The sequence below is a fragment of the Lynx rufus genome, unplaced genomic scaffold (genome assembly GCF_022079265.1).
Source record: "Lynx rufus isolate CCGP_SWC_20201006 ecotype Redwood Valley unplaced genomic scaffold, mLynRuf1.p SCAF_18, whole genome shotgun sequence".
Taxonomy (NCBI): Eukaryota; Metazoa; Chordata; class Mammalia; order Carnivora; family Felidae; genus Lynx; species Lynx rufus.
In genome coordinates, this window is record NW_025814832.1 from 23,315,955 (window position 1) to 23,329,375 (window position 13,421).

At 54.4% G+C, this 13,421-nt stretch overlaps 1 protein-coding gene across 2 annotated transcripts; it reads left to right on the top strand.

Annotated features, from left to right (window-relative positions):
* The first annotated feature begins 287 nt into the window (after positions 1-287).
* PHB1 (prohibitin 1) lies at positions 288-12,543 on the top strand. Of its 2 annotated transcripts, none has more exons than XM_047081071.1 (7): positions 288-362; positions 2,662-2,777; positions 4,133-4,294; positions 6,561-6,703; positions 6,849-6,965; positions 10,042-10,137; positions 11,523-12,543. In XM_047081071.1, exons 2-7 carry the CDS (start codon positions 2,690-2,692, stop codon positions 11,733-11,735), a joined length of 819 nt encoding a protein of 272 aa, XP_046937027.1. In that variant the 5' UTR covers positions 288-362; positions 2,662-2,689; the 3' UTR covers positions 11,736-12,543. The 2 variants fall into 2 exon arrangements, with proteins under 2 accessions (XP_046937027.1, XP_046937028.1); XM_047081072.1 differs by lacking the exon at positions 11,523-12,543 and adding an exon at positions 10,429-11,516.
* Positions 12,544-13,421: the final 878 nt, after the last annotated feature.

Genomic DNA, 13,421 nt, shown 5'->3' on the forward strand with positions numbered 1-13,421 from the left:
GCCCTAGGGCCCATCTCCTGGCAGGTTCTAGCATCGGTTCTAGACAGGCACGTGCATGTAACCCCAAGAAACTACAGCCCCCAAAAGGCTTTGCGACAACCCCTCCGTGTTTACCACCAGAGAGGAAAGGCTTTTCAGCGCGGGCCAGACACCGAATGGCATTTTGGGAATCGTAGTTCATTTGGGAAGAGCCGGGGAACAGGGGGTCAGGCCGAAAGCCACCCTTCCCAGAACGCACAGCGCTCTCCCCCACCAATCGGAGGCCCGGATCTTGGAAGGGGGGCGGGGAAGAGAAAGAGCTGAGCAGCGCATGCGTGGTACGTGTGGCTGGGGAATTCATGTGGAGGTCAGAGTGGAAGCAGGTGAGAATGGAGGGGAGCGGCTCCGGCCGCGATCCGGGCGTCTCTGCAGCTCCCCGCTGCGTTCTCGTTCACAATTTGGGCGGGTGGGGTGCGTGCATGGGTCCGTCTCGTGTTGGAGGGGAGAGGGTGTGACCCCGGGACCAGCGGGGGTTGCGTCGAGCGAGGAAGGTGTGTATGGGGGCGGGGTGAGGAACAATCCAGAAGCTGTATTAGAAATGGAAAGGTCGGGACTGGGTGTCTTGGCCTCGGGAAAGGAAAACGGAAATACGCGGGGAGCGATCAAGGAAGATTCGGGAGTTGAGGTCTTGCCGGGCGGGAGGGAGGATTTGAATCTGAAGTGGACGACGACGCTGGGGCGGGGCATTAAAAAGTTAAGTGCGGGGTGGGGGGAGGGCCCTGCCTGGGTGGCTCAGTCCGGTGGTTGTCCGACTTGAGCTCAGGTCATGATCTCGGGGTTCGTGGGTTCAAGCCCCACATGGGCTCTGTGCTGTCAGCGCAGAGCCTGGAGCCTGCTCTTGATTCTGTGTCTTCCTCTCTTTCTGCTTCCCCCTCAAATAAATAAGCATTAAAAAGAAATTAAGAAAAAAATTAAGTGCGGGAGTAGATTCCAGTTAGGTCAGTCGGGCTCCCGCCCACCCCGCCTCAGCCCCGCCCTCCCACTTCTTCCAGGGTTCTCCCTTGCAATGCAGCTATGGAGAGCGTTTTTGCTCCTTTGGTTCTTCTGGTATCTTGGTCCCAGAATGTCGCCCACCTCCCGCTTCCATATTAACAGTGAGGTGTTAAGCTGTGCCTGCCAGGATTAGACCTCCAGGTGCTAATCCTGGTTCCACCACTAAAGAGCTGTGTGATCTTAGTCTCCTCTTGTAACCTTGCTGTGTGCCTCAGTTTCCTCATCTGTAATAACCTACCTCATAGGGGTCGGTGTGAGGATTAAATAATTGCCATTCGAAGACTGCCTCCTGATATAAAAGCTAGCTGTTACTGTTACTTTTGCTGTTGGAATCACCATGTAGCGCATTCTGGGAGTTACTTTTCCAAACCAGAATTGCACAGAACCAACCACAAAGCAAGCCTTTGTCTTGGGGCTTGCTTGCCCAGGAAATGGGAGGGTGGTTTAGTGTGGTGCTGAGTTCTCCGTGGGTGTCAGGCCCACGTCTCATTCCCATTATTGAATCAAGTGCCCCAGTCCCCAAATGGGAAAAAAAATTTTTTTTTAATTTTATTTTTAATTTTTTAAAATTTACATCCAAATTAGTTAGCATATAGTGCAACAATGATTTCAGGAGTAGATCCCTTAGTGCCCCTTACCCATTTAGCCCATGCCGCCTCCCACACCCCCTCCCGTAACCCTCCGTTTGTTTTCCATATTTATGAGTCTCTTCTGTTTTGTCCCCCTCCCTGTTTTTATATTATTTTTGCTTCCCTTCCCTTAATGTTCATCTGTTTTGTCTCTTAAAGTCCTCATATGAGTGAATTCATATGATAATTGTCTTTCTCTGACTAATTTCACTTAGCATAATACCCTCCAGTTCCATCCACGTAGTTGCAAATGGCAAGATTTCATTCTTTTTGATTGCTGAGTAATACTCCATTGTGTATATATATATATACCACATCTTCTTTATCCATTCATCTCTCGATGGACATTTGGGTTCTTTCCATACTTTGGCTGTTGTCGATAGCGCTGCTATAAACATGGGGGGGCACGTGTCCCTTCAAAACAGCACACCTGTATCCCTTGGATAAATACCTAGTAGTGCTATTGCTGGGCCGTAGGGTAGTTCTATTTTTAGTTTTTTGAGGAACCTCCATACTGTTTTCCACAGTGGCTGCACCAGCTTGCATTCCCAAGAAATGGAAAAAATTTAAAATTTTTTTTTTAATGTTTTCATTTCTGAGACAGAGACAGAGCATGAGCAGGGGAGGGGCAGAGAGAGAGGGAGACACAGAATCCGAAGCAGGCTCCGGGCTCTGAGCTGTCAGCACAGAGCCCGACGCGGGGCTCGAACTCACGGACTGTGAGATCATGACCCGAGCTGAACAGTCGGCCGCCTAACTGCCTGAGCCACCCGGGCGCCCCAGAGATGGAAAAAATTTTAAAGCAGAAGAATTGATAGTACACTTCTCCAAGCTGTAGAGTTATTTATTAGGTGGCCTTCAGTGCGTGATTTTGAGCTCTCAAGAGTGGAGAAATAAATAGCGAGCCCGCCTGGGAAGTGAATATGGTGCCTCAGAGAGGGCTTTCTCTTACGGATTTCGGGATCAAGCTGTTTTGTTTTGTCCCCGCCCCCCGCCGTAGGTGTGAGTGGGGTCCAGCAGGAGGCGACATGGCTGCCAAAGTGTTTGAGTCCATCGGCAAGTTCGGCCTGGCCTTAGCCGTGGCAGGAGGAGTGGTGAACTCTGCCTTGTATAATGGTGAGGCTCCGAGGGGTGGTGGTGGGGCACTGCCTTTTGCCGGATTTCCATTGGCCTGCGTGGCCCGTGTCACACTTGTGATGGCAGCTGTTGACTGTGAACGTGTGTGAGACCAAGGGGGGGCTCACCTGCCATCCCACACCATACGGTTGCCTTGTCACTAGATCCTCTGCCCTCGTGGCCGCAGGTCCTCTGCGAGCCTTTGTTCACAAAGAGCCTCCCAGACCACGTGCCGGTCGGACATTTCCAGCTACTCTTGTTGGTTTGAAGTGACGCTGCGGCCGAGTGTCGGGGTCTCACGGGAGACCCCGTGGAGAGAGCTCATTGGATCCCTCGGCCGCGTGTGAAGTAACCCAGCGAGGGCTTTAGACCTTCGGTGACCTTGTCTGGAGCCGGATCTTTGGCTCTGCTGCAATTGGGTCGTTCCAGACAAAATACCTTTTGAGGCGCATCGCCCAGCTTTTAACAGCGCGACAGGGGCTCCTGCTGGCTTTTTGTCTGCTTTCCTGTGCGACCTTAGGCGAGCCATCCCCTCCCCCCCCAACTCCCGCCCCAGGCCTCAGCTTCTTCATTGGTCAAGCAATAGGACGAAACTGGTTTATGTCTAAGACTCCCTCCAACTCCGGTAGTCTCTAGCTTTCGTGATTGGAAAGCGGCGATAGATGGACCTCCCTCGTGCGTGACTATCTAGCAAGAGGAGGATAAGTCTAGAGCGAAGATCTTTGGAGCAACTCTGAAGTCTCCTGAGGCAGAGACACAGAGCCGCCGACGAGAAAAGCTTAACTTGGTTTAAACGGCGCTGCTTTATGCTCTGATGTCCGCAGCACAACTGGAGAGTAATCACCGTCACTGATTTCTCTCTGAACCCAGAAATCCTTAAAGCCTGAGAGAAACTGTGCCCTTGGAAAGAGTGGGACCTTCCAAATGTTAGGGGTTCCGTGGCTAGGTTAGGGTGCAGCTTCTGGGAGCACTGGCTTAAATTGGAACCAGGATGGGACGGTAAAGACCTTGGTGAGTTTGGGAACGAAGTTTGGGGAGGTGATTTCCTGGAAACGTGTTGGCGGGTGGGATGGTTAATCGGAACAGTGGCCGCCAGTTTCCAGGGAAAGGATGCTGAGGAATCGATCCTGTTACCAGAGCCCTTGGGAAGACCGTGGGGTGGGAAGGGATGGCTGAGTTCTGCAGCTGCGTGGAAGCCTCTAGAGGCAGAAGTGTGGCAAGATGGAGCCGGGAGAGGGGAGACTTAAAAAAAAAAAAAATAACAAGAAAGCGCCAAGGAGCTTTCAGAGGTAGCCTTTTTGGTTAAGAGGCGAAGGGATTTTTTTTTTTTCTGACTTGTTCTCCTTCACTCCTAGTGGACGCTGGGCACAGAGCTGTCATCTTTGACCGGTTCCGTGGAGTGCAGGACATTGTGGTGGGAGAAGGGACTCACTTCCTCATCCCTTGGGTACAGAAACCTATCATCTTTGATTGCCGCTCTCGACCGCGTAACGTGCCAGTTATCACTGGTAGCAAAGGTGAGTCTCGGGCGCCTGCGTGGCTCAGTCGGTTACGCGGCCGACTTCGGCTTAGGTCATGATCTCGCGGTCCGTGAGTTCGAGCCCCGCGTCGGGCTCTGTGCTGACAGCTCAGAGCCTGGAGCCTGTTTCAGATTCTGTGTCTCCCTCTCTCTGACCCTCCCCTGTTCATGCTCTGTCTCTCCCTGTCTCAAAAATAAATAAAACATTAAAAGAAGAAATTCAAAAAAAAAAAAAGAATGCTAAGCAGAGTATTTATAAAAAAAAAAAAAAAAAAAAAAAAAGGTGAGTCTTGCCCGTGGGTCCCGCGAGGTAGCATGTGGAAGGGTTACCGTAGGATCCAGAAGAGGCCGGACCTCCCCGGAGAACTCCCTTGTAAATTCCTCCTGGAGAGATTTTAACACGGATTCAGAGAAATATGTACAGCGCACAGACAGCTGTACAAATTTAGGGAGATCCACAAAGATAGGCTTCAAGAGTCTCGGAGCGCTCCAGTCTTAAAGAATATGCCGGATGTGCCTCTGTTCCATCAGTCACCCCTTCCGGTCAGTTCTCGTTCCCCAGGGTGACGATGTCAGCCGGTCTCCAGCCATCCCCTGTGCCTTCATAGCCGGCTTCCCCTTGGCCTTGTTCTCCAGGGCCTCTGTCTCCAGCAGTGCTGGCCTCCCACGGGCTGGGGCCGGGTCCCTGAGGGCGGTCTCCTGTGTCTGGCATGCCGCTGGGTTCCCGGCGAGCCCCAAACAAATTGCCCTCACTGCTCTCCTGCCATCCTACCCACAGGGGTGCCCAGGCAGTAAACAGAATAGCAGGGATCTTTCTGCACGGCGAAAGGTGAGGGTCGTGTGGCTGCTGGGTTTATTATCTGGGGAACACTCGAGGCCTTGGGTGCCATTCCCTGGCCGATGTGTGCTTACGGTGACCGTGCCAGGTGTCAGGCTGGGTCGCAGGGTGGGGGTGGTTCGGAGATTTCAGAGGTGACTAAAGCGGGGGCCCCTGGGGAGCTCAGTGTCGCTAGGGACGTAGACGTGTGGACAGACAGTTACGGTACGCGTGGCTTGTCCTGCAGGCAAGGGCGTGGGGTGGAGGCGAGTGGAGAAGAAAACAGCTCGCCCCCACAGGTGGCTGCGCAGGCTCCCGGGAGGACCTTAGCTTGAGCTGGGACTTTAGCGAGAGACCTGTGTCGGGCAGAGGAGAGGACAGGTCAGTTGGCATTTCGCAACCTGGCCTGTAGCTCGCGGCTACTGGGTCTGGCTCGCGTCCTACAAAAGGGAGATCAAAGGGTGGGGTTAATCGAGAAACATAAAATTTTAACTTAAAAGCGTAGCTCTCAACTTCCCACCTCTTAGGGATTGCGCTCGCTGTTGTGCGGCACCTGTTTGTAAGGATGCGTTGTAAGGACGTCTTCAGAACTGTTGATAGGAACTTCCAGAAATCAGGAGTGTGTGCATCTCCCGCTTCCCTGGGTGGCTGGGTCAAAACTTCCCCGTGCGTCCGTGTCATTGATGACCGCAAGCAAGCTGACCGTGCTTTAGCCTTGGGCAGGCCTGAGCTGTCAGGGGACGTTGTAATTAATGTTGTGCCCCCTGTTCCCCGCCCCCCCCCCCCCTTCGCCTGGATCAGGTCACGAGAAGCATGTTCCAGATGAGTCCGATAACCCCTTCCATCTGTTTGCATTTGACCCAGCGCTGTCCTGTCTGATTTCTCCTTCGCTTTCCCCTAGCGTTCCTGGAAGGCAGATGAAATCACCCCCCGTTCTTACAGACCAGGAGATAAGCTGAGATTGGCTAAGGCTGAGGTCACACAGTTAGTAAACAGGACGGGACTGCAGCCCAGGCCTTCGGACTGACTGCCGGTCCAGCCAGAGTGGACTGTCTCCGCTGGGCCCACGAGAACCTCTCCAGGGCAGACTCCTGAGTGGGGCCTTGGAAAGGCTTCACGCTAAAACTCTTGGCATTGGCCTGTTTCATTAAAACACGCACTGTTCCACTGTCCCGCGGTACCTGTCACGCACGTACTCGGAATTGCTTTTATCAGAGGACATTCATTCAGGACAGACTGAGAAGCTGTCCTCCCCAGGAACTTTTAAGAATTCCTGACTCCGGGGCTCTGCTGGGTTCGCTAACCAGGAAGCTGTGCGTAGGGGCCCCTGCCCTCTAGGGTCTTAAAATCAGCAACTTGACGCAGCAATTGTGGCACCCTTGGGGTAGGAGGGGTCACATAGGAGTGGTTTTGATCGCTAACTCCGGCCTTTGTCCCCTACCCTAAGATTTACAGAATGTCAACATCACCCTGCGCATCCTTTTCCGGCCAGTCGCCAGCCAGCTTCCCCGCATCTTCACCAGCATCGGGGAGGACTACGATGAACGGGTGCTACCGTCCATCACGACGGAGATCCTCAAGTCCGTGGTGGTGAGTGACGGGGCCTCAGCCTAGAGTGCGGTCCCCCAGAGATAGACAGGTGCCAGGAAGAGCGCGGTGGCGGGAGGCTTGGGATGTGGCTCCTCCTTTTCCCTCCTGCCCTCTCTGCTTCCTCATCGCCCTCCCTTGGAACCAGGCTCGCTTCGATGCCGGGGAACTGATCACCCAGAGAGAGTTGGTCTCCAGGCAGGTGAGCGATGACCTCACAGAGCGAGCAGCAACCTTTGGGCTCATCCTGGATGACGTGTCCTTGGTAAGATGCTTGTTGGGGGGGGAGCCTGCGAGGGAGGGGCTGCGGTTCTTGTTCAGGTGCTTGGCCCCATTTCCGGGTGGACGCTAGTAGGTCCTGCCTTCCACGTGCCCAGACAGGCGACTTGAAAACATGGAAACTTCTCGACTGTGAGACGGTCTCCGTGGGTTTGTTTTCAGATGAGAGTTGTTTTCCTTTCCCTCTGCCACACACATACTTCTTTTCCTTTTTTTTCTTCTTTTTCTTTTCTTTTCTTTTTTCTTTTCTTTTCTTTTCTTTTCTTGCCTTGCCTTTTCTTTCCTTGCCTTTCCTTTCCTTTTCTTCCTTTTCCTTTTCCTTTTCCTTTTCCTTTTCCTTTTCCTTTTCCTTTTCCTTTTCCTTTTCCTTTTCCTTTTCCTACTTATTTTTGAGAGAGAGCATGATGCCGGGGAGGCACAGAGAGACAGGGAGATAGAGAATCCCGAGTGGACTCCGCACCATCAGCGCAGAGCCCCATGAGGGGCTTGAACCCACGAACCGTGAGATCATGACCTTAGCTGAAGTTGGGACGTTCGCCCGGCTCAGCCACCCAGGCGCCCCCCCCCCCCCACATTTTTCTTTTGACTTCTAGCCCTACCCAATGGTAGGGTCCCTAACCACTAGATTTTTCACCTCCTCCAAACTGTGAGTGTTCCCCAGAGCTCCCTGAGAAGTAGTGTCTTGTTAACCCTGTTGGATGCCGGAAGAAGCTGCCTAGCGAGACTAGAGAAGGCTCACAGTTTTCCTCCCTAGTGCACACCTCCCAGCCTGACCCCTTGGGATGTCCTCACATTTAGGGTCTGAAGCTCAGTGAGGTGGGCTCTGGGAACCCCCGGTGAAAGGGGATAGAGTGTGAATGAATGGTTCTGTTCCCCAAAGCCCAGTATGGGGTGCAGGGGACATCTCTGAGGTGTAAGTTATCCTCTCGGGACCGTAGAGTGCGTGTATTTATATGACACCGAATGCCATGACTCAGAAAGCAATACAGGCAGGATAGCATTTCAGATCAAGGAGGGTGATGGGGAAGGGGTCGTGTTTCTAGATGCCCTGGGAAAAATCACTGGGAGTGATTTGTTCGGGTGGCGAGGTAGAGGGTTTCCTGTTCGTTCTCCTGTGCGTCGCTAGGGAAAGGCGCCGTTTCCCTCTCGGCGTCTGTGCAGCTGTTTAAACAGTCCTCTCCAGACACCCAGCACTGACCTCGGGGCGCCCCGCTCCCCCTTGTTTCAGTTGCGGGCTCCCTCTGCTGGCGGGATGCCAGGCTGCAGCCATTCCCCTCTAACCCCAGCAGCTCCCACCTACTGTTAACCTAAACGCCTCGCCTGTGAGGCAGTGCTAAGTCAAAACCTAAGGAGAAGCTTGGTGTTCTGCTAGACTTTTAACCACATACTCCATTCGGGGGAAATGCGAGCTGACCACAAGAAACCATATCTAAGAGGTGTGAGGAGAAAATTAGATTTCCGGGGGGGATTTGCTGCCCTCACCTGGCCCTTTTAGAAAGGAACTTTATTCCTTAGTTACACATTTCATTTTAAATTTCTCAGGACCGCGTTTTCTTCCCCGGGCTTTGAACACGAGTCCAGAAATGGAACAGGCAGAGTAGAACAGCTGCAGTTGGAAGAGTGAGGAGCGTTACAAGTTGTGGAAGGCAGCGGGACTAGGATTTACTCTCGAGGAGAAGTGTTGAGCTGCTTATGTTTCTCCCTTTTTTCTCTTTTTTTTTTTTTTTAATCTTTATTTATTTTTGAGAGAGAGAGAGAGACAGAATGCGAGCTGGGGAGGAACAGAGAGAGAGGGAGACACAGAATCCGAAGCAGGCTCCAGGCTCTGAGCCACCAGCACAGAGCCCGATGCGGGCCTCGAGCTCACGAACCGCAAGTTCGTGACCTGAGCCAAAGTCGGACACTCAACCGACTGAGCCACCCAGGCGCCCCTGCTTTTCCTTTTTTTTTTTTTTTTAATTAAAAAAAATTTTTTTTTTTGCATTTATTTTTTGAGAGACATAGAGAGACAGAGCACAAGTTGGGGAGGGGCAGAGAGAGAAGGAGACACAGATTCCGAAGCAGGCTCCAGGCTCCGAGCCGTCGGCACAGAGCCCGACGTGGGGCTCGAACTCACAAACCGTGAGATCATGACGGGAGCCGAAGTCAGACGTTCAACCGACCGAGCCCCCCCGGGCGCCCCTCCTTTTTTTAAAAGCAGAGGTTGGGAGGGTGGGGGGAGGGGATGAAGCAAATAGAATTTGGTAGCAAAACCAGTGCCATTCTTCCCTTTATTTCTTCCTTTTTAATAAAATGTGGCTTAAATAATAAGTAAGTCGCTCTAGTCTCGGCATTAAGAGTTGAGCTCTGTTCCCACTGTCTTCTGCCGTCATTGCAGACCGTCGCCTCAGCCAAGTCTCGGTTGTACGTGTTCTTAGGGAAGGTCTGTGGGTAGTCCACTGTAAGCCCTCACCCTAAGCAATAGCTTTACCTGCCTTCCCTCCTAAACCCTTTACCAGAAGCGCTCACACATAGGGAATGCCGTGATTCGCGTTCCACCATTTTTCACCCTCTTCCTGTTTGGTGGTGGGGCTTCCGTGAGAAAGACGGGGATGGTTAATCCATAAGCGGAGAGCATCACGCCCTTGAATCCCTGAGAACCGGCTGCCTCCTTCACTCTCAGGGGCTCAGTTTTCCATCTGGCCTCTCTGGGGGCTTCCAACAGGCCACCAAAGGATGGGCCCTAGTCGGAGGACGGGGGTCCTAGAACCCGCAGCCTCCTCCCCTTGGGAGGTGGTCACTTGAGTAGGTGCCTTCTGGTGCCCACGGGTGGTTGTCTGCTTCAGATCTCCTCGCCGAGGGTGACAGAATGACGTGCGGGAGCCGTCGAGGCAGCCGAGGCTTCCGGGGTGTGCCCTCGGTTTGGACCCGGATGTGGAGGTGGAAGGGCGTTCTGGCCTCACAGAGGCCTCCAGCTGCTAGAGCCATTCCTGGCCCCTTCCTTCCAGCGGCCATGGGGGCCTCGCGGCAGCGCTGCCTGAACAATTCCACCGCCTCATCTCGCGCTCCCTCTGTCCCCTTAGACGCATCTGACCTTCGGGAAGGAGTTCACAGAAGCAGTAGAGGCCAAACAGGTGGCCCAGCAGGAAGCGGAGAGGGCCAGATTTGTGGTGGAGAAGGTGAGTGTTCAACCAGATGGCAGGGGCCTCTCTCCCCTTTCTCCTGTGCTCAGCCTCCCCGTTTGCTGGGTGGCCTGGAAACTCATCATCTGTCATCTCTTTTTCCCGGATCCTCGGAAGGGGATTGAAGGAACCGCACTCCTACGATTGGTTCCAGAGTCTTTGGGGGCTAGTCAGGGATATGTGAACTTAGGTTCCGAAGTCACCGAAGGGTAATTTTTCTTCCACTTCCCCTAAGATCAAAAACGCTCCTCCTCCCAATAAAAATGTTTTCTCCTGGAATATTTTCAGCTTCACTGAGAAGTCGTTTTTAACCGTGGTCACACAAGTGAAAGCTGACAGCGAAAAGGATCAAATGTTGGGCCAGATGCACCATCGTCACTGAAGTGTTTTTCTGGCCCTGAGTCCATCCAGATGTGCCAGAGTGTGGTGGGACAGGAGATAGTTGCCTAGCAGCCTGCTTTTCTGGTCTTTGCAGACGTGTATTTATTTCTTGCTGTTGCTTCCCCCCCCCCCGCCGCTGCTGGTTTTTCTCGGGTTAGTCCTAATCCAAGAACCCTTCGTCCTTTGAATCAAGGTAGAGAGATGCATTGGTGGCCAGCGTTTGATTTTAGAGAGTGTAAACTCCACGTGGACGGGAACTTTGTTGCCCACCCCCCCCCCCCCCCCCACTAATCTCCAGAGCCTAGAACACGCCTAAGACCATGCCTGGAAATATTAGGTGCTCGTTTAACATTTGCTGACACGGTACCCGCCTCCCGTGACCTCGGACAGGTTGTGCCCCGCTGATCGACGTCACCCCCGCTAATAACGGGTGGGGAGAGCCTCGGAGATCTCATTCAGTTGGTTGCCTGGGCTCCCGGTCAGGATCCAGCTTAGCTCAGGGGCGACTCTAGGGCCCGTCACGCATACGTGCTGCTCCTCCCCAGCTGCCCTGTTTTCATCAAACGGATCTCATTTGTTTGATGAAAGTCCCTTCGACTTGGGGCTGGAGGGAAAGGTGAGCCTGAGGGTGGGTTCTGCCTTTTTTTTCTCCCTCCCGTCTTCCGCGGCTTGGATCCTCCTGGCTCAGAGTAAGGTGGCCGGACTGGATTGCCGTTGACGTTAACGAGAATTTTGAAATAAGACAGATACTTGCGCAGCCAACAGAAAGAGAGCCCTGCAACCATGAGAGGTGGCGCTGCATTGCAGGAAAGCGGAGGACTGGGTGCACGTGCCTGTTGACCCCACCTGGAGGGGGAGGAGGAGGAGGAGGAGGAGGGAGATTCCCAGAGTTCCTTCAGGAGCCGGTGAGGGTGCCTCGCCGAGTCCTTCTGAGGCCGCTGCCCGCCGTTCAGCACCCTCAAGTGTGATCCTGGTTCCCCCCCACCCCCCCACTCTCTTAGGCTGAGCAGCAGAAGAAGGCGGCCATCATCTCTGCCGAGGGCGACTCCAAGGCAGCCGAGCTGATCGCCAACTCGCTCGCCACCGCGGGCGACGGCCTCATCGAGCTGCGCAAGCTGGAGGCCGCGGAGGACATCGCCTACCAGCTCTCGCGCTCCCGGAACATCACCTACCTGCCGGCCGGGCAGTCCGTGCTCCTGCAGCTGCCCCAGTGAGGCCTGCCCGGCCCGCGCCTCCTCGGGCCGCCTGGGCCACAGCCCCGAGGATTCTGAACACCGCCGTCCTTCTGCCCCTGCCCCAGAAATCACTGTGAAATTTCATGATTGGCTTAAAGTGAAGGAAATAAAGTGGAATCACTTCAGATCTCTAATTACTCTAGCAGACGAAGCTTTCTCATTCTTCCCATTTCCACCCACTTTCTGAGCCACCTCCTTCCCCCAGATTGCCAAGTGCCTACGCAGCCCGGGGCAGAAGAAAGGGCTGTCGTGCACAGCACGGGTCTCCGTGTTTTCCGGCGGTTCCGACACAGGCCCGGCTGAAGAGGTGCCAGGGAGGGTCAGAGAGGAAGTAATCTGTCTCTTGCCGTAAGGCTGATGCTCTCGAACTGTGGGGCCGGCGGAAGCAGGTGTGAACAGCTTGAAGAATCTGCCCCTGTGACGGTGGGTGGGCCTGATTCGCTGCCTCCCCCCCACCCCCCCCAGGGTCCTGCAACTGGGACGGGCTTGGACAGCGAGCGAGCGGGCCTGGACTGAGATGTGAGTCCGGCCGAAGGCTTCCTGTCCACCCCCCACCTCGGTGTCTCAGGACACCCGACGGATTCCAGCTTGAAGGATTGCATCCTGCCGGGGGCCGAACGTGCCTGCCAAAGACGTGCATCCTGTGCTCCTGGCTCCCTCGTCCAGAGACTGCCCTTCTCGAGGGCTCTGTGCCTACGCTTTGAAGGAGGCGACCTTGGGAAGAAAGCGAATGTGTGTAAATTGCCGTCAATAAATGACACCCAGGCCTTCCAGCCCAGCCTTAAAAGGGTTCGTGGTTCTGTTTGTGGGAGCCGTGGGATCAGAACCGAGCATTCTAGAGCTGGCGTGTGCACGTGTGTGCGTCGCCAGCTGGGACAGACTCTCCAGCGAGGCAGAAAATGCTTCGGTTTCAGAAAGCACCACCTTGGGCTGTGTCCCAGATCCGTCCCCCGCCTGAAATGAAATGAATCTCAAGTCGTGCCAGGTGAGGGGTGGTCATGAGATGGGCTCTTCGGAGGCCACGTGGGTGCAGATCAGTTCACTTTTCCCCCGTGGCTTTTGGTACCACCCCCCCCCCCCATTTCTGACTGGGAGCCATAGGCCTGCCCACCAGCCTGTTGGCAGCGGACAGATGTCACATGCTACGCGCGTGCAGTTGCCTTCCTTGAGCGTGAGTTCGCTTTTTTATGTTTTTGTGTTCCGATGGCCCCAGGTTGCTCTGAGGTCGGTTTGTGTTGCTTACTCTGTTTTGCTTTGATGCGGAAAGGACTTGGCCTTTGAGGGGGCCAAGTCGGATGTATTTTGGATGGTGGGGAGGGAAAGCCGACCGACTGTTGAGAAACGAGCCAGTGACCCATCCGAAATCCTTCTAGGAACTAGACGCAGAAACAGCAGTGGTGGGGAGCACTCCCGTTCTCTGTGCTTTACCCTCTGCGCTCAGTTTAATCCCTGGGCTCACCACCTGGCCAAGGAGAGCTGCCCAAGAGACCTCGGCAGGCCAGTCTCTGACCTGAATTCTGCATTTCCTCTCCCCCTCCCACCGCCCCCCCCCCCTCCGCCGCCCCTGCACCTGCTCCCCCTCCTCCCAGGGCCTCCCAGCGGGGGTCTGGTCCTTTCCCGTTCCCCCAGAGCACTCAGACAAGTGTGATGGGCCGGGCTACACCT